Genomic DNA, 21,737 nt, shown 5'->3' with positions numbered 1-21,737 from the left:
ACTTCAAAACATTGCAGATAAACCTTTCAGAACTTAAAGTGCCAATATTTCCCATGTTTCTTAATTTTTTTGTCTTTGTATATGAACACGTTTAGCATCAGTGTGAATTTAAGTTGTTTTCTTCCTATAGATGGTAAACAGTGTGTTCCAGGAAAGATCTTAGTTAAATTAAAGAAGCAAAGGATCCAAAAGATTAAATGTTATGACGTATTCCACATCCACTGATGTCAAACTCACAGTGTGGCATCATTTCATATTAAAATAAAACAGAACATAATTTTAGACAGAGTTAAATGTTACTTGCACCATTTAGTTTCCAAGGTAACGAGGAGGGTATATTTAGAGTGCACTAAACTGAGACAGAAGAAAAAAGGTGTTAATAATCTTGATGGAGCAATTACAATTAGTCAAAGTCAAATAGTAAAGATCAAAACACCTCATCGGCTTACAGTTTAAGGCGAGAGAATGCTCAAGAACAACCACCCAGCTCATTCAGCACCACTTCTGACACTTGCGTCATTCAGTGGCTTTACTGAATCATACAGTAGTGGTTTCACTTGAGCGACTCATCAAGGGAGGTTCAAGGGAAATACAGACGTCAATGAGAAACGGTGTTCTTTTGGTTTTACATATTAGCATATTAGGTAGTTATTGCAGCTAAATATTTTGTCAAACATTGGCAAGTCAAGAAAATATCATTTATTAAAATCAATCAATGAATTCATCACTCAAACACAGTTCATACAGTAACATTACAATGCTCTATCCAACCTGAGGATTGTATTGTAAAATTGGGTTTAGTTTAAAAAAAACTAAACTCTGCAGAACTACAGAAGGCCAAAAACAAAAAAAATAACATATTTTCTTGGGTATGAAAGGTTTTTACTTTTTTTTCTTTTACTTTCACCTTTAACCAAGCCACCAGCTCCCATTAGGCTTTTCAATAAGGCAAACATAGAGAAAGACAGACGAGTCTTTGTAACTACTGCAGACATTTGCAACATGTGGTGCCGGCAAGAAGTTTTTTCACCTGCATAATGAAAAAATGAAATAATCTGGAAATCCATTCTCTATTTTACCCGGAGTCCCCAATCACTGTGCAGTGCCCTAACCAACCACTGATGCAGTGCCAAGGACGACAACCCTCACTGGTTTCCCACCTGTCCAATTGGGTTTGTTGGAACAAATTATACCTTTAAAGTCAAGAAAAAGAAAAGAAAAACAGCATCTGAAGCAAAAATTATAAAGTGGAAACTGTAACTCCATCTCCACCTTTCACTTAACTAGCTTGGAGTATCAATTGTAAAAACTGTGATTACATAATTAACATCTGAGTGCTGCCCTCAGTTTAGCGGAGCGTCCTCGAGGATTCTCTTTTACATCGTCCTTTTCTGGGGTGATCACTTTTCTTCGCAAAGGAAGCCAATCAACAATTCTACCATCTCTTTGTTCCTCCACCAGTTTTTTCTTCCCGGCGCTTTGCTTCCTCGGGCTGAAGTGATACTGATCTAGATTGGACAAGTCCTCTCCCTGGAGGAAACGTTTAACCAGTCTGTCTTCTAGCGAATGAAAGGTGATCACGCAGAGACGTCCTCCAGGTGTCAGTAACGAGCGGGCAGCACACAGACCTGCATGGAGTTCGTTTAGTTCATCGTTCACAAAGATACGCAGCGCTTGGAAAGTCTTAGTGGCCACGTGTGCAGGTCTTTGGAGTCGGTCTTTACGTGCATAGAGAACAGCTGCAGGGAAAGATCCTAGAGACAAAGAGATGGGCAGAGTGAGTGGGTCTTGTGATAACTGGATAGCTTTTTGAAAAATTCATACAAGCCAATGTAAGCAGTGGAGAGCGAGCGGCTGGTCCATCAGAGGCTCTATGGGCAGCGGATTGAGGTGGAGATGGTGTTGATGTGGTTAATGTGTCCCTAGAGCATCGAGGTAAATGCAGCCGAATGCCTCTCATTATCTCTCAGCTCAAGGAATGCCAACTTTAAGAGATGAGATGACAATGTCATGATTTCTGTTTAAAAATGACCAAATATTGTGACTCACTGGTGCATTCAGTCTTGCTTTGGGTAAAATAAAAAAGTGACCTTTATTATGATGATGATGATGATGATTATTATCACTATTATTATTATTTATCTCCCCACCAAAACCATTCTCTATTACTGAACCATTTGCACATGCCTTTTAGAGAAGGGTTATATCAATGATCCTGAAAATGCACAAGCAATTAAGAGAAAGGCATCATTAACTGCATACATGCCAAGAGGAAAACTACATTTAGCTACATCTGCACCTGTTTGATGAATAACATACAGGGGGTGGAATGCATGAGGATTTAAGAACAAAAAGGTAAATAAATGTGGACATTAAAGGTACAAGCTATAAGATTGTGAGCATTCCGAGGCCTTTCAACGGCTATCGACAGGGTGAAGACGAGCCAGCGGCTCATTGTTTCCATTGTGAACAGCAGTATAAACCAAGGGCAAAGTGCTGACAGAGCTTATAATGTTTAAGTGAGGGGGAATCGAGGGGGAATCGAAGGGTCGGTCCGACACCTTTGCGACATCGCTGTCGGTCGGGACAGCGATAATAGCTGTAAGCTCCGTATGAGAGAATAACAGATCAGTTGCCGTGAGCTAACCATTGAGGCACAAACACATGCACCAACATGCATTAAAAACCTGTGCAGGACAGCCCGGTTATATGAACAAAGCAAGGATAAGCTTGGATAACAACACACACAAAAGAGAAAGCTCAGGCAGACATTGCTCGCTTGTCTTGACACAGCAGTTAGTTGTTTGCTGCCATATTCATGTTCAGAATGTAAAACACAGCTCATTTAAAAGGTTAAGGCCAGAACTGTAACTGAAAATGTATAAAAACTTTGGTGCACATTAAAGTTGGGAAAACATTAGCTTAATTTCAATACATGCGATGAGTTTATCCCACCTTGACCAACTCATAACCCCCACACAGAAGACAAATTAACAATTAGACACTTATATAGACCTGAAGAAAAAACGGCAATAAATAGAGAAGTGAGTGATGTGGCATTTCTCTCCTCCTGCACTAAACAGCCCAAGGTGTGACTCACACTGCAATCAATACAAGGACCAGCCCTGGTCTGGCCTCACCAAGCCGAGCTCTCTCTCTCTGTCTCTCTCTCTCATTCATCTTTCAAAGGTCCTACAGACAGATCCATCTAGAAAAGAAGAGAATAAGGTGTGTACATATAGAGGAAATCAGGCAGCTACGTGGGAAACAGCACTGTCAATGTTCCATAGGACAACATACAGAATTCAGCTCCACCTTTGTGTGCTGCTTCATCATAAACGACTATATTTGATGTTTGTAGTGCGCACCAACAAAGGCAAGCGAACAACTAAATTCCACAATGAGATATTTGGACCACACCGTTTGAGGCTTTCATGTCTGGCCAGTAAAAATATATATTTTTTCAAAAACAGAATAAGTGAAACAGAAGAAAGCTGAAACAACTTGTTTTGAGGTGGTACAACCAATTTTTTCATTTTATTTTTAGCCAAAAATCAACTAATAATAATACTAAAAATCAGAATCGCATCAAATCTAAGTGCTTTGTTTCACAGTGTAATTTATTTACGCCCCACCCACTCTCGAAGTGGGTGTGGCTAAATCTCTTCTTTGCTAGGTAACAAGCAAGTAGCTTGGTTGTTAATCATGTAATAATGTAACGTCGATTAAAAAACTAAACTTCAAATCAGTTTTATAGTCAATATACATTTTTGAAGATGTATTGGTATGTTGAGCAACTTAGTCCTTGTGACAACATTTATTTTCTTAAAACATTGAAGACTATCTAATCTACAGTATTACACGGGCCCGTTACCAGTTGGACGTGTCTGAAAGGAGGCGTCCAGATCAGATGCCTAAGCTCATCACCCTGTCGCTCGACTCTAGAGCATCCCTTTAGAGTTTCTCCAGGCATGTCCAAATGATAAGTTTGCCATAGGCCAGACCCAGAATACACTGGAGACATTATGTATCTTGTCTGGCCTTTGAACACTTTGGTGACAGGAAAAGTTAAAAAGAAAAAAACAGACATGTTGGGGCGAGAGGCACGTCTGGAATACTCTGCTAATGCCTGCTGCCACCAAGACCTGGTACTGGATAAGCCGAAGCGGAAAAATGGATGAATGGATCTAAAAGTGTTTCAATAGCAAAAAAACAGGATGCTTCTTGCGGAACTCTGCAACAGGTTGTGTTTTTCTAAAAGCACTTTAAATTGTCAGTGAAAGCTAATGTGCTAATGTTAAATTAATTCCAGTAGATCACCACACTGATTTAATGTTGTTGCTCAGGGTCAGAATTAAAGTTACAAAGCTTGTTGCCATCTAAATCAATGCATCCATGTCCTGCCCACTGGCTATTCAAACACACACACTGCCATTTGTTGTGTTGTTTTGTTGAATGCATTTGGTGCTGTAATGTAGCTAAATGTAGCTCACTTGACTCCTGCATTCAGCATTCAGCAAAGTAAACACACTTCCCTTTCAGTTACATGTTGGGTAGAATTCAGCAAAGCTGCTCTGCTTTCCATTTTGGGCTATTTAGACACCTTCACAACAACAGGACATAGCTATGGGATCTTTAAGTTAACTTTCAAGCTGTATGACATGGTTGGTTCTCCATGACCGCCTTTGCCATGTTGATGTGTTTTATGCTACATTTGTTATATATTTTAGAAATCCCTTTTTATTTTTTAAAGAGAAATAAACAGAACTGGGTCAGATATGACTTGTCAGCTGTTTCTGGAACAGCAAAGGTTTAGCCCACATTTTCTTTCACTGTCGCCAAAATTGTGTTACCTTATTTAAATTTTTCATCAAGTGAAGAATTACTTTCTGGAATAAAATAACGATGTCTTCCCATGTGGGCATAGATCTCCAAAGCCCCGCCCAGTCACACAGCCATGCTACTGTAAACGACTAAAATTCAATTTTACAAGGTCACCCAATCACACTTCAAGTCAAATTGCAACACATTCTTTCTGGACTTTTTGTTATTTTCATCTAGAAAATTCAGCATTTTGATGTTAACTGCTGTGGAATGTGTAAAATAAACTAAATATTGTATTTGTCATTTCTCCTGTGATGTTTTCTGTCGGCATCAATGTCACAATTGTTCATAGAGCCCCCTCGGAACATCCTCAAATCAAAACCTCTTGGATTGTTTCAAATAGACATTGGTGGTGACTCGCTTTGCTCTTCAAGAAAGATCAAACAGCTGCTCTTACTCACACCTGCTCTCCCTGGGTGATACTGACGCACATACTGCTCTTTGCAATAACTATTGAAAAGACATCTCACTCATTCAGCAGCTCAAATCTCAAAACAGACGGCTAAAAGGAAAAACAATCAGTGAAGACAAACAATGTAATCCCGGCTTAATGCATGACTGTGTCATGTGTGTGAGCATATGTGGGTGTTTGCATTTGTGTCAGGCGTGTGTGCATATTTGTGAGCGGAGATACAGTGATGAAGCAATATGGAAGGAGAGAGAGAGAGAGAGAGAGAAAGAGAGAGAGAGAGAGAGAGAGAGAGAGAGAGAATAAAAGAAAGAGACTGAGACAGAGATGTGTTCCTGTGTGAGATACTGTTTGCTTTCAAGGCATTAGCCACATTCTGTTGCAGCCAACTCCAGCTCTGTCTTTGTCTCAGATATAGAAGAAAGGCACCCAACACAGAGGCAGGAGAGAGGATACTGACTAAGGTCACAGTCCACGTAATTTTCTGAGACAAATACGTCCCACAGGGAGACAGCCTTAATAACTTCACTTGTGTTTTATTTTCCCTCGTAGCCCCCAGAATGCTGCAGGGAATTAATCAGGATAGTGTCTATCTACCTGCCACCACGCTGGCCAGCTGCTGTGTCTGGGTGATGGGGTTGACACGCCGTGCCTTCACAATGGCTGACGCTATTTTCCTGGCGTGTCTTTCTTCCCCGTATGCAGTGAGGATGGATGCAAGAGCCTGTTGATCTAAGGTATTCACAACGTCAGCAGCACAGGGCATGTCGGGGTACCTACGCACAAAGAGAAGCCCAATTAAGCTGCTTGACGTCACGTCCTTGCTGACAGTGGCGGATTCTGACAACTCTGAGATACAGCTGAAATCCTTTATGGCTGACAGTTGTGAATAGAATGATTGTGAGGGAATGAAAAGAGAGCTGCAGCTTGTGCAATAGCCTAACATGGGTTAACTTAGCTTGTAGCTTTGCACATTATGTTGACCTTGTAAAGTGATTCATATATACTCATGAAAACAGAAGCAAAATGCTTTGAATTGCAATACATATATATCCATACATACATATCTATTTATCTATCAATCTATCGTCTTACACACACACACACTAGAACATGAACCATGCAGCTTAAGACGACTGCAACAAGGTTTTAGATTACATTGACTTATAATGCTGCTATGATTCAATTAATATTGTTGCCTTTTGATGGGTGCAAAATGAATGAAAGTATTACAACTAAATTACAAAAACACCCTTTTTAAGTTCTTGCCAATATTGTATATTCAAAGGAAAGCTTGACTAATATCTGATCTTAAATTGCAAACACTTATAGCGATACATTTGTCTTTAGTAATTGGGTTTTTATGATACATCAGCAGATACTCATTTAGTTACATGCACGCTTATCTAGAACAGATTGTTACAATTATATGTCCTGAACATGACATATTACACATGAACATGATAACATTTGTGACTCTGTTTTCAATTTATATATCTTGAGCATTTATTGTTACTTGTGGGCCCAAATATGTATACGCCAACAGGACATACCGATAAGTGAAATATGCTTGTATTGTCTTGCTGATTTATTGGTCTGTTTCTGCTTTAAAGTTTATTTTAATATTTAATGTTTACGCACTATGACACAAACCCGATAATGCCTAAAACTAACCAAAATTAACCCAAATTGTTTGTCAAAAACAATACTTGTTTATTAAAAATATAATTCAGTTATTATTTCACTTGTTATTTATTCAAATGTAAGAGAAAAGATATTTAAAATAAAGTGTATGAAGCCATGTTATTGGTAGCCCATTTTATTCGCTGCACCTGAAGCAATTCAAGGCACCTATAACTATAATATAAATATCCAGACCCTCCCAGCATTGGTTATCAGTAGAATTAATAGAATTAAGTCAAATGGTACTTATTGTTAATGCAGCAGTGTTAATCAACTTTAGATCCATGAACACAGACTGTATGTTGCAAATCTCTTACCTCTCTCCATCCATTCTCATATCCAAGGGCCCATCCTTACTGAGGGAGAAGCCTCTCTGCGCCTGATCCATTTGCATGGAGGAGCAGCCAGCATCCAACAGGACCGCATCAATGCTGCCTGGCTTAAGGTTCATGTTGTGCAACAGGGCTTCAAGCTCGCTGAATCGGCCAAGCAATGGCTTTACATGACCACTGGAGAAAGGATTAGGGAACATAATAGAGTTATTATTATACATTAATAAAGTACTTTTCATTCATTCATTATTAGACATTTGTACATCGATGCATATGGCTGCTGTTTTCATCATCCATTTCAACAAGGGTATTATGTTAAGAAATGCTACTTTAACACATCCAGTGTTTTCAAAAGTATAGTAATTTTGAATTGTAACTAGTAATAAAAAGACAATAAGGGAAAAATACATAATTTCTTTTCATGTGTGAGTGGAACATGAATGCCGCACGGTTCATGTTTTTAGAAAATCTGTTTTAGTTGAGTAAGACATTTTACTACAATGAACTCATGCCTTAAAAAACAACCAACATTTAGCAAGTCACAGTAATATTAAACATTTGAAGCAGACGAGTTCATGGGAAGACATTATGAGGTATTCGATTCAATGAAAACCCGCAACAGTAGACGGGTGCTTCCTTGGAAGCCAACAAACTGACTTTGCGAGCCTCTTCAGATGCTTCCTCGTCACTGACAGAGCAAGACACTGTGTACACAGTCACTTCCAAATGCACGAATAGTAAGATCCTCCAGCCACATTCATGCATTTTTCATTTGACCTTTTAACATTGTGTGAACAAAGATGATGGCAGAAGAGAGCAACAGGAGCTACTACCTTCTATATACATTAGGAGCAAAGGTTCTTCTTTAGCCTCCGCTACCCATTGATGTTAGTCCAGGTATTACTGGTAGTAAAAGTGACCAAAATATATTATTGTCATTTCCAAATGACAAACATCAAATTTTGTACATTACAGACCAAACAGCAAAATCTAAGCAGATCTAACCTTCTTATCTTGTACTCGGTACAATGTGTAATCAATGTGAGGTTAACATGAATCTGCTTTAAAGGCTAAAGTAATGTTTCAGACCTCAATTATGGAACTTAAACAGGGAATTTAAGCTCCAGCTGTAATAATCTCTCCACATGTCGTAGTAAATACTACCGCTGCTATTGGTATCCTGTGTCATTCATTCACTCATTAAATGGCAAGCAATTACGTTTGCCTACTGTTTAATAAGCATTTTCCCAATGTCTTGCTGTTCATAATGACATATTTGAAAGCTTCGCGCAACTAAGCACACATGGTTCTGTTTACGTTTAATGCACTGTTGTCAAGGTGGACAGGTTTAAATAAATAGAAGAGAGGGGTAACATTAGCAAAGTGAAGGAAAATAGTTAGATAATATGCTTTCAATGTGCAGTAGATACAGGGACATATATATATATATGTATATATATATATATATATGTATATATATATATATATATATATGTATATGTATATATATACATATATATATATGTATATGTATATATGTATATATATACATATACATATATATATATATATATATATATATATATATATATATATATATATGTATATGTATATATATATATATATATATATATATATATATATATATATATATATATCAATAGTGCAATTCAAAGTGCAATTTTTGTTTTCAGTTTGCAAAGTTCCTTATCTTCTACATTATTCACGATACACAAGCAATACATTGTTTTTGGTATGATCACCACAACATTGGATACAGTCAACATAAAAGCAGCTCCTTTATGCTGGCCAGGCCTACGTGATATGATGAAATTCGATCTTTATTTAGATATTGAACTGTCACAAATCTGAACCTTCAATCACAGTAGAATATATAATAACCTTTAACTCCAAGCCTTCTCAACAAGTATTATAATTATTATGACTTAACTCAAATAAAAAACAACAAAGCATTGCTGAACAACAAGGCATAATGTTGAACATTAATTTCTGAAAACTAAATATGGTCTTATCAGTATTGTAACAGATCCCACACAATTAAAATAGTTAGAGAACTCAAAGCCTTGTTGTTAATCATTCCTGCATCTTCTTCCAGATCAAGGTCAAGAAGTAGAGGGGAGACTTTGCTACTCTTACAACAATGTAAATGGTAAACATGTGGGTTGCAGCTTGCACTTAAACCCGCCCTCGGCCATGGCCATTTTCACACAGTAGTTCTACGAGCTTTAAAGCTTTGTGTGGCGAGGCATTTAAAAAGTTGTTTTCTTCATCTACTCCCACTCGCATGTCACATGGAGTGTAGGGCAGCGTCTGTGCACATGAAACCCAGGGGGCAAAAGTGTCTCCACCCCTCTAGTTGGTTAGACGGTGTAGTATTCAAGAAAACAAACATTGTTCCTTTAATAGCAGCTTTTGCAATTTGAAAATTACATTCTATTAAATCACGATTGATTAATCGTTCAGTCCTGGTGTGCAGCATGTCTGCTTCCCCAGGATCAATTTGAGAGGTTCTCTTCCGTTCAGAATAACATGAGAAGTTCACCCTCTGTCAGAGTAACAGTCATTATATGAAGAGACTTCATAGCCGTTAGCCGTTGTTAGTGGGAGTCCATCTGTTTCTTGAAAATGCACACTTAAGGTACGCATTAGTTTGACAGGTGTTTCAATATCACAAGTTTTTGGCCATTATCTTAAATTTACTGAAAAGCTTCCTCCTTCAAAAAGACAAACACATCCCTCTACATTTACACACACCCACACACACAAAATTTGTTTTACTTACGTATAAATTTCAACTTAAATTATTTAAATTGCTGCACTGGTGTTTTCTGAAGTCCATTTAGGGAGGATGTACCCTGTGTTAAATCAATGCAACTTTTGATGTGCTTTGTCATCAATTATTTAGCTAATATTTGTCCAACACTGAAGATGACTCTCCCCTCTCTACTTGGCAGGACGTAACCCAGAGGCTAAGCACACGTATGCACGCCACGCTTGCATTGTTTTGAAGCGGAGGCTGGTGGTCAACTTATAAATCAAAACTATTTTATCAGAATTGAAAACTAATTCAATAAAGTAGTCGGCTTGACTTAGTAGTTGTCTGTTTTGGACAGCAGCGGACAATTATGTCCGGTGACCATGCCACTTGACGCTCATGATAAGAAGGAAAAAGAAAAGTTGTTTGCATCCTGCATCAATCAAACTACTACTTATTCTCTCTTCCTCCTGTTCTAAGGCAATTATTTAGGAGGACCGGGGCGCCTCAATATGAATTTTAGTCAGCGTCTGTAAAACTTGTTGCAAAATGTGTTTCCCTTTAGAGTTATGTATTGCCATTAGCTTCCAATTATATGTTGCTCTAATGCTCCCCTTTAGTTCTGTTAAACTGTATTGATACCAGAAAGCAGCATAGGTATCAATATAGGGATCGATAAAATACAGGTATTGACACCCTTCCCATTTAGAAGACATTTTAATATTTTTTTTAACATTTGCCCCTTTTATGTTGACAATAATGGATCCACCTTTCTCAAGATGAACTAGGGGCATGCAAGGAAATAACACAAATTGGCAAGTCTTCTATTTCAAAACCCACTGAAGACAAAATGGCAATCGAGCATCTCACCCACGCTGTAAGGGCCTTCCTTTGCTTTTCTGTTGTTATTCACCATCCTGTGCCGTGATTGATTTGTTGAAAAATCTTTAGTAAAGGCTTTGTTGTTCTCTCCCATCAACTGCACAAGCCTTTTTTTTTTTAACTTCCTTCTCACTAACACTCTACCTATTTCTTTTTTTTTTTTTGGTGACAATTTACATACTTTTTATTTCATTCGTTTTCCAGAACTTCAGATATTCTGGGTTCTTGTTCAAGCATTTTCATTGGAGGTCAAGCTGTATTGTGCGGATGATTATCTTGTTACCTCAAAGCTAGTTGCTAACATACAACTGGCAGTCAATTCATTTATCAAAGCTTTGTTTTTTGTTTTAGCAGAAAAGAGCTCCCTCCCACTGCTGGAAATGATAAGACTGAACAGAGTTGTAAATGAAAACAAAAGTAATGCAACTTTAAAGAAACTTTACTTAGAAAAAAAGGATTACCATGAAAATCATGTGATTATGTCCTCTACATTTAAGAATTTGTTTCCAAATGTCTGAAATCAAATAATGATTTTTTTTTTAGATGACATCTTGAAGAGTAATATGTTTCATTTAGGGCTGTGAAATGATTAAAAATTTTAATCAGATTAATCACAGGTTTCTGTGGATTAATCATGATTAATCACATTTGCTCAGATGTTTAAAGATATGTAAATATTATACCGATATATTATATACATATATTATATATATTTACATATATATATATATATATATATATATATATATATATATATATATATATATATATATATAGATAGATAGATAGATAGATAGATAGATAGATAGATAGATAGATACACGTAGATGTCAGATGTATATGATATATATCTAGCTGCATTACACCGGAAATAGTTAAATAGGTATTTTGGAAGCTCATTCTGCTCATGCGTTAAAAAGAATTAACTAATTAAGCGTGTTAACGCGTTATTTTTCACAGCTCTAGTTTTATTTGACACTGATAGAAGGTGCTTCCTTGAAATACAAGGCCTCTAGCCAAGCCACTGCTTACAGACGGCCTCGTCTTGGCTTACCCCGGCCTCTTCCTTCACAACACGCAACACGTGACACAATCAGCCAAGAGAGAAAACTGGACCAACATATCTTCCACGCACAATCGGAAACAGAAAAGGCAGACCTATGTGTTAAATGCGCCTGGAAACTAAATTAACAACTTTAGTTGTCACTGCAACATTACGCACAAACTTAAATAAGTACATAAGAGCTGCCAGAGTCACCATCACAGAAGACCTCAGAGGAAAAATACACGACAGCAGAGCTGTACCTAAGCCACAACGACACAGGAGTCCTCTCTCATGCTGTCTCACGCCGTTTCTCTTTCAAGCAAAGAAGCCCTTGTCAGTAGGAAAAACATTAAAGCAAAACTTGCAGTAGAGGCATAAATATGTATCTCACTGCATTTCTAGAAAAAAACTACCAGGTTCGTCAGGATAGCCCATTGAAGAACACAGACAGGTAGCTAAAGCTTTTGGAAATGATGGCATGACTAAGAACTTTGAAATAGTTTGTCTGGTCATACAGCTTTTTTTTTCTTCGAACAAACAAGTCATGCATGATTACAAGTATTTCTTCTTGGCATTTGGATGAGAGTACAGATGTGATGGATGATAGCCAGCTAGTCACAGCTCATTTGAAGTGCTCAAAGAGTTATTGAAATCAGTAGCGATATATGACACTCCCAAAACAAGGATGTTTTTAACATTCATTGAAGTGTTGTATGGCAGCAAGGAGGCTAGTGCTGGGCGGTATACCATATCACCCGTTATACTGGTTTTAATTTCCCAATCTACATACATGTGTTAAATACTGGCAAAAAAAAACATGAGAAGCACTCTGACCAGGCATAGCTGCAAGTGCACTGAGAGGAGGACCTATCAATTGCACCGGTAATGCCGTCACCACCAAAAATAGTTCAGCCATCCAAAAATAATACCTCACATAATATAATAACTAACATGATACTACATCAAAGTACAGTTGCCCACTTTTCTACAGCAACCGGTTAACGTTCTGCCACCATTTCATGCATTTTGGTTTCTTCATATATAATATAATATCTTGGGGCTAAGGAAACGCTGTAGTAATTTACATTTGTAGTAATTTACATTTTCAATTTATACATGATGGCATTCAAATTTTTCATATTGCTGACCGCATAATAAGTCACCATAACCCTACATATTGCTCCATCATTGTTGGCAAACTGGAAGGTGGTGGAGAGGAGGACACTGAAAAAAAGTACTGCTGGGACAGTGGCTCACTTTCTCATCCATCCATCCATCCATCCATTCATCCATCCATTCATCCATCCATCCATGATTCATTAGACTCATCTGGCTGCTCCAAAATAGTCATTTTCCGACTACAAGAAACATGAAATGTTTTTTGTTTTGACCTCTAAAATTTAGTTATAAAAAAATGTTACAAAAAATGTTATGACATTATTTATGACAACCCTGCATCATACATCAGGTAGGTAAGGTAATGCTTTTTGAAAATTATAAAGTTGCATTTTTGTATCATATGCTTAATTTTATTAAAAACCATGGCACCCATATACGGGTGTTTTAGTATTTTTTGCAAATACAACATACAAATCACAAGAAAATATTTTGATGTTATACACCAAATTAAACACAAAACACCTTTGCTATAACAATCAGTCAGCCATTTAAAAAAAACTCAAAGAGAAAGAAAGATAATCATAAAAGTATAAAACAAAAAAAGCCCAAAATCAGCCAAAATTAGCTTGTTTCCAGAACCAGTAACCCTTAGCTTGGTGCTATCAGAAAAAAACCTGATGTCCAGAAGCAAGACAATTCCACACAGATTCCAGACATGCCTTCAAAATCCTTCCACCTCAAAGAACCAGGGAGATATGAGCAAAAGAGCATAGAAACATGAATCGCTTAATTGCTGTACAATCAGCAAATACTGCCTAACTTTGTTTTAGTTTGATCATTGTTAATTTGTGTGCTTGTTTTATTTTAAAGGGAAATATAGGTTGTTTTATGAATTTAAAAAAAGATAATAAAAAAAAAAAACATCTGATTTTTTTTATTTCTTCTTCTCCAAATGTGAGCCCTCGCCTGACTTTTTTCTGTACTAAATCCTCTCTAACTTTGTTCTGCTTCACTTTATCAAAGTAAAACAATGCAAAAATTATGTTAAAACTTTGAGGTAGGATTTAGGAGAAGTTTAGACCTAACAAATGCATCATTTCAAGGTAAAAATGATGCTAAAAGTGCTTTTTTCTAGGCAGACCTGAAAACTTTACATTACACACTGTGTGTCATCTTCATTTACTCTTAACCAGTAACACATAGACTGATATTTACACATCTGAGCAAAATTTAACATTATATTTGTTTATTAACTCCAAGATTATTCAAATAGCTCTAGTGGTTGCAGAGACACACCCATTTTAGTTTGGGCATGTCATTTTCAAGCAGAAAGCTAAAAAGAGGCTTGGGGCTTCAAGAGGCCCTGTGCACCTACATAATAAACTTCAACCATGTCATGGATTTAGTGACCAAGGTTACCAATCTCATTCAAGAGGGGAACAGGTCTCTTAATCATAGGAAGTTTGTAGCGTTTTAGAATGAAGTGAACATCGCTTATGGGGACTTACAGATTCATACTGCGATCAGATGGATGAGCTGCTGTAAGCGCTTGGAGAGGGGTTCTTCTGCGCTTTGCACTGAAATCCCAGTGTTCTTGCAGGACAGCAATGAATACGATTCAAGTGCTTACTGCAGTAAACTTAAAGAAACAGATTTGATCTGCAACATTGCCATCCTTTCAGATATTACCTTGCCAATCACATGAATATGCAATTGCAGGGAGCAAGCTGAACTCTCTGCACACATGAAAGCATATAATCATGACCTGTTCAAAAAACCATTCGACCATTCAGATTTGGCACACTCTTTAGCCTGTGAAGAGATGCGCAAAGATGTCCAAATGCAAGAAAACACCAGAGCTGATGTAGAAACACTGCAGCAGCAGTTCAAGAACCCCGTTCTACACCATGGAGCCCCCCCCCCCCCTCCGCCCCTCCTCATCCCACCCTCCTCTGCTGTCAGTGAAAAACCTTTGCGAATTAAAGTCAGACCCCTTTTCAAGCAAAGTGCAATGATAGGAGAATTTCATTTTGGAGACGACTTCCCGAGTCCCGCTTTCCACTCCAGGGATTTTGCAATCTCAATGGCCTGCATGTTTGGGAGCACTTACATCTGCGAGAGCAGCTTCCTCAACAATGAAGCACAACAAGTCAAACGAGAGAAACAGGCTGACAGCCTTCCAGCTCATGCAGATTGGATGCACAAACATTGACATTCAGTCAACTTCACAGCAGCAGGAGAGGCCAGAAGTATCTCATTGAGACAGAACTTTATACTGATCCACCTGTGGGTGAGTGTCAATGGCTTTTGAGATAAATGCATGCTTATTTGAAACACGTCATGGAATTGGCGGGGAGAATAGCAATGGATTACAAGCATGAATATTAGTTGTTGGCATTAACTTTTTGTGGCATCATTAAATGATGATTTTTGAGGCACCATTAAGCTGAAATTAGGGTATATTTGAATGTGAATGTTGTGTGTCTTTGCTAAGCTTAAATAAAGAAACACATTAATTCATGTTTTGAATATAAAGAAAATATAAATATTGGTGTAATAAACTTTGATTATATATATTTTCATATTATCTAAATTAGTAGTTATAATCAGCTAATTAAGTGATGGGGTTCCAGAAAACCTACTGGTGGAAGTGCATGGTCCCAATCTGTCAAAGCCCATCGCTGACCTGCAGTGAATGAGTGATTCATCTGCATGAATGGCCACAGGGAGATAAGAGTGACTGGTGGGCACTTCCACAAGCTTTCCAATGAGTGTTATACAAGTCAGGGCTACGAGAGGACTGTTATGTGTCCAAGAGTTAGGCTTCTCTACGTTATGAAGCAGTGTTTTCAAGCCTGTCCAGTTTATATGCATGAATGAATGGTAAAAGGTGAAAATAAGTAAGCTGATATATGATGATAGATAGACGGATACAATTACTGTAATAGCTATATTTTATACAATACTAATAACTATATCATAATAATCTAAACCATGTAATCATGGCAATTAAAATGCTGTAGTCCATGTCCACCCACACACAGGTGATGAACATACCTTCCACTAGACACTGCGATTTCTTCACCGACACATTTTTGTAAGCCACTGAAGGATTTAAAAATATGCAAAACAGTTATATAACATTTCTAAATTATTAACTTCTTTATGTGGCTTAGACAGTGTTGGAGATATAAATGCCTTACATAAGGTCTTATATTATTAAAGAGGACAAGTTTCAGTGGTGTATGTGCTGAGGTCCAAGTGTGGGCTCATAATTGCTTAAGTGATCTCAGCTATTTTTAGTTGTTGCACCCTACAATATAGACATCATTCAAGTTTTTGTTGTTTCGTCATCTATCTAGATAAAACTATTCCAGTCAAGAAACCCTGATACAACTCAACATTTAAATAAAGTCCAACTGACATTTGAATTCTCAACATATTTCCTTTTTTTTTTAAACTTTATTTTATGTTTTGTTTTTTACAAACTACTGGAAAAACTTTTAAAAAAAGGTTTAAAATGTCAACTGGCTCGCAATTTTAAGTCTAATTGTGCCTTTACCCCTTCCACTCAAGCAAGGGTTTTTAAACTTTTTTGTCACTTTTTTTGGATGAAGAAAAATGTTTATGCCCACCACAAAGAAAATGTCTAGTGTGGATGCATGTAACCTGTTTTGCACTAAATATATTTTCAAGATAATAACAATAATGTGCAACCTCTGCAAAACAAAACAAAATGAGTGCAGATATTTGAGCCATCAAACTAAATCAGTATTAGTGGCTGCATTGAGCTGTTTTCCTCTACAAATCTTTCTAAAATGGGGTTTCAGATTTAATACGGCTCTCAATTCATGCTCAATGTTGAGCTTAGATCTGTATTCTATTTTAAGAGATGGAACATCAGAAAAGCCAACTTCTTTAACAGAGGTCGACTTTTGGAAAAACGCCAACTTCTCATCAGCAAGTTGCGCAAGTGTAACCTGTTAACGGCGTAACAATGTTTTATGTCTGTGTACATTGTGGTTTTGTACCATGTAAAGAGTGGTCGTCTTGAAACCACAAGACGGCCGGTTTGATCCCTGGTCTCCCCATAGTTTGCATGTCGAAGTGTCCTTGAGCAAGACACTGAACCCAAAGTGCTTTACAGTAGCACATTGCTCCTTAATTACAAAAGACAAATATTTTCAGTTACTGCTTTTGGCTATTCGGGCTGATTTTTGTGAATTGTAATGTTTTTACACTGAGGTTAAGGTTTATTTCTGCAGATTTAGCGCTAGAAAAGCTGAGCAACCTTTTTGTGAATTACGCCCTTCAGTTTGGAACTTGGGAAGCTATACAGCAGACTCAGTTTGAGAAGAAGAAGAAGAAGAAGAAGAAGAAGAAGAAGAAGAAGAAGAAGAAGAAGAAGAAGAAGAAGAAGAAGAAGAAGAGGTCAACAAACCCACTCGTTTTTTAAAATGCATGTTATAAAAATTGGGAATTTTGTAAATGTAATGGCTGTTCTTTTGATGATGGCCTTGCCATCGTCTCCTAGAAATGTCATCAATAACTGCCAAATGCTTCTAAGCTGCTTGTCCACTTTACCAGCCAAGATGCCCTTGGGTTGATTATCCGTAGTGTCTGGTGCGATCACATCGCAAGTTTTCTGAACAGTGCGAAAATGTTGCATCGCAGATCAGGACAATTTACCATTTTGGAAATATACACTTCCCTGGATGTGGTCTAGGATGTGGGATTGATCGTGTAGAAGATGGCTAACTTGAGATGTGTGCAGACTGATGCAAAGACGATGGCACATGGTTGGATGTTCTTTCTATGGTGAAAAAACCAAGCACACCTTCCTTGGAACATGCCCATCTTCGAATTCTACCGTCACGTTGATCTGAACTGCACACCTGAAAAAGTTCTGTGACTGCATCTTGATCTGTTATGGTGCTGTCATGTTGACGAAAATGACTGTACGGACAGACAAATAATCAACCGCCTCAGAAGCAGTTTCTCATACAGTAGGTGTCTCCAGGACCACATTTTGCCACGATGACTCAAACATAGACTCACATGGTGAAAACAATACCAGCGCTGCTGTCGCGGCTGGTTCGTGTGTGTTTGTGTGTGTGGGTGTGTTTGTGTAGTCCCGCCGTCGTTTACATTATTTACAAGGCCCTTTTTAAATGGTCAGAATTTAGAGGGCTGGATTAAGGCCATGTTCACACCGACGGCTCTGCATGACAAAACATAGCCCTCTAAATCATTTGAATGGAGTCAGTAAAGTGCAGAGGGCTCTGTCAAAACAATGCTGGGTCATCTGGCATAAAGGTTCAACCAGTCTGAAATGTTGCTGCAATGCAACGCAATCCAGCATAGCACTCAACAGTACCTCAAACAAAATACCTCCAACAACGCGGCCCCCTGCAGTGCCAAATCTCAACTAAAAATAGCAATGTCATCTTCCGACATAGCTAACTACATCTATGAAAAATAGTAAGAAAAAATGGCAACAAGTGTGGATGAGTACAAGCACTCCATCACAGCAATTTGATAGGAAAATAAAACATTAAAAAAAGAATACAAGGCTGACTACTACTATCCTGATGTGGCATGGCACTTAAATAAAATCAACAATGTGCATCAAAACAGTTAATATCATATCTCATCAATCTGTTTGTGACTCCAGAAGCACACATGTAAATCCAACATTAGCCTTACTGGGCTTTTCAATAATGCTTAGTGCCTTTTCAGATTCATAACATTTATTGTGGGCACAACTCCTGCGTAGCTTCAAGCGCAGGGAAGTCATAGCAACAACAGGAGTGGTGAAATGCGGAGAATAGTGAGGCTTAACATGTAGGAGACAAATCCCAGTGAAGACATCAGGGAACAGAGGGTTATGTTTATAAGCTAATGCTTTCAAATAACGTTAGGAGGTGAAATTATTCTTTTTGTACTGTAAAACTGGGTTCAAATTCACACCGACAGTCAACAGTTTGCACTGAGGTTTCCTCAAGGAATGAGAGTACAGAGGAGAGAGAAAATCCTCTAACCCTGTTGTGTGGATGCACTGCGTAGGCTGCCAGGGTCTTTTACTCAGGCTTCCAATAATATTGGTTAATTGCTAGATTTCTCTAGCTTCTCTCAACTTGCATCACGAGTAGGCGTGGAAGAGTTTACAGCAGGGGTATATTGCTGCTGACAGAATACAATGTTCTCATTCTCTCTCTCTTAATTGTCATTCCCTGCTCACAGGCACATTTCTCTGGCAGATTCCCTTGAGAGAGGTTTCCCCAGAATCTACGTAAAAGGATTCCTTCCCACGCCATGGTCTTAGGAACATCTCATTTTCATCCTCCCGCGCTTTGCTCATGCACACACACACACTCCCTCTCACCCTGGCATTGTGTCCATGTGTCTCCCTGTTCTCTTTCTTTTTCTCTCTCTCTCTCCACTTTTTAACTTCTCTGAGCTTCTTTCTACTTCCCGCCCCCCCTCCTCTCATATCTTATAGATCCTCCGTGGGAGGCAGCATCTCCTTCACACTGCAGGCGTGGGCCCTTACTCTGACAAATGACATGCCGGGCCCACCAGCTTTGCGTGGGGGGAGAAAAGCTTTAAGTTAAGAAGGAGGAATGGATTCGATTGGGTGGTGAAATTCATGGGCTGTATCTTGGTGAGCAGTATTTGATCGGGCTCTGAACATGCAAAAAGTGAGAAACACATGGAGAACTGCAATACCACATCACACCTAGAGTATGTTTTAAGAAATAATAACCACAAACTAAATACTGCTCAACATAGTCAAGCTGTCAGCTACAACAAGACAAATGTATGGGAAAATGTATTTAGTATAAACATTTGTCGAGACAACTTATAACATACCCATTTACTTTTGGTGTTTTGGTCCAGTTCAGTGGCGGGTGGGGAGGGGTTTGCAGATTCTTAAATATATATATATATATATATATATATATATATATATATATATATATATATATATATATATATATATATATATATATATATATATATATATATATATATATATCCTTTATCAATCCCACAGTGGAGGAATGATTCTCTGCATTTTACCATCCTTAGTAATTAAGAAGCTTTGTGCTGCTGTAAAGCACTGGGGCTTCAGTGTCTTGCTCAAGGACACTTCAACATGAAACTGTGGGGAGAAAACAGGGATCCAACCGACTTCCTTGGTAATCTTTTCTGCCAAATATGAGTTATTTGTTGCACATATATAACTTTATTTGCATTGTTTTAACAAAGTGATTGCACATGTTATTAGTTTTTGTCAGATGGAGCAATCTGGTTTACTTGAAAGGGATTTCAATTTTCTTTAGTCTATTAATTAAAAAAACACGGAGGGAGGAGTCACAAAACGTTGGATCATTTTGTTCCAATGTTGTTGGGGCCCGAACATTTTGCTTCCTCTAAAGTGGGGTGTGATGGAAAAAGTTTGAGAACCACTGGTCTAGTTGATGTTTCACAATAAATCACTTACGAGTGTTCCTTGGCTAACTGCTGGGCCAGAGACATGGCTGTAGGATCTCGGTCTAAGGCCAGGACTGTGACATCATGAACCATATTCAGTATTGCTTTGGTATGACCGCCACCTCCAAATGTCATGTCCAGGACCACCTGCATATGAGAAGACAAGAAAACAACACATTCTTCTCACACCATATATACAACATGAATCATGATCTTATCTTTACATCGTTAGTTTGTACGCGTTTAGTGCACAGTGGTGCACTGATAAGTGTCATTTTGAATCAGATTTTTCAGAATTTGTCTTGTCTCAGTATTTAAAGGTTAACTTTGGTATTTTTAAACCTGGACACTATTTTGTGTCCAAATGACTAATAGTTTTAAATTGGACCAGTATTGAGCGAGAGTACTGTAGGTGGCAGGCGCTTATGTTATCCAGGGAAAGCTAGCAGAATCACTTACATCAACTAAAAGTACTTTTTCTTGCAACGGACATGTTCGAATTGGTATTCTAAATGTCTGACAACATTATTGAAAAGGTCTTGCTCAAGGAAAAGTCTCAATCTTGAATCTCGCATAGTGGAGGTTTGCTGGGAGTCAATGGTGAAAACATGGCCTGCCATGCAGAGCTTTTTGAGTTGGTGTACAGAAAGCGTAGCTTAGCGTTATCATCAAAATGTCACTAGGGCAGTCTGGTGTATCAGTAATATGGTTGAAAATAAGCTCAGGATACCTATAATTTGCACTGTATGTCATGCACTTTGTTGAAATAATGATATCACATCATTCATTCATCCAGTCTGTCCTCTGCTCTTCGATCGTGTGGTTTGGATCGACCACCAAACAAGACAGAGCCAGACTGCAACGGATCATCAGGTCTGCAGAGAGAACTATTGGTTCCAGCCTGCCCTCTATCCTGGACTTGTACACCTCCAGAGTCAGGAAGCGGGCTGGAAAGATCACTGCAGACCCATCACACCCTGGACACAAGCTGTTCCAACTCCTCCCCTCTGGTAGGCGCTACAGAGCACTGTACGCCAAAACCACCAGACACAGGAACAGCTTCTTCCCACTGGCCGTAACTCAGATGAACAATTAATCAGACACCTCCAC

The 21,737-nt window shown here is 38.2% G+C and overlaps 1 protein-coding gene across 1 annotated transcript in view; it reads right to left on the bottom strand.

Annotated features, from left to right (window-relative positions):
• Positions 1-323: 323 nt before the first annotated feature.
• The window catches only part of mettl15 (methyltransferase 15, mitochondrial 12S rRNA N4-cytidine), a 42,702-nt gene continuing 21,288 nt past the window's right edge, over positions 324-21,737 (bottom strand). Inside the window, 4 exon segments of the mRNA XM_068580457.1 lie at positions 324-1,754; positions 5,891-6,069; positions 7,294-7,485; positions 20,638-20,774. Of these exon segments, the coding sequence (XP_068436558.1) occupies positions 1,324-1,754; positions 5,891-6,069; positions 7,294-7,485; positions 20,638-20,774 (939 nt within the window). The 3' untranslated portion in view covers positions 324-1,323.

This window comes from Clinocottus analis, unplaced genomic scaffold, assembly GCF_023055335.1.
Source record: "Clinocottus analis isolate CAN_PGR_092001 unplaced genomic scaffold, fCliAna1.0.p SCAF_1, whole genome shotgun sequence".
In the NCBI taxonomy this organism is placed as follows: domain Eukaryota; kingdom Metazoa; phylum Chordata; class Actinopteri; order Perciformes; family Cottidae; genus Clinocottus; species Clinocottus analis.
Note: the sequence above shows the minus strand (reverse complement) of the source record. Positions and strands in the feature narration are given on the sequence as shown.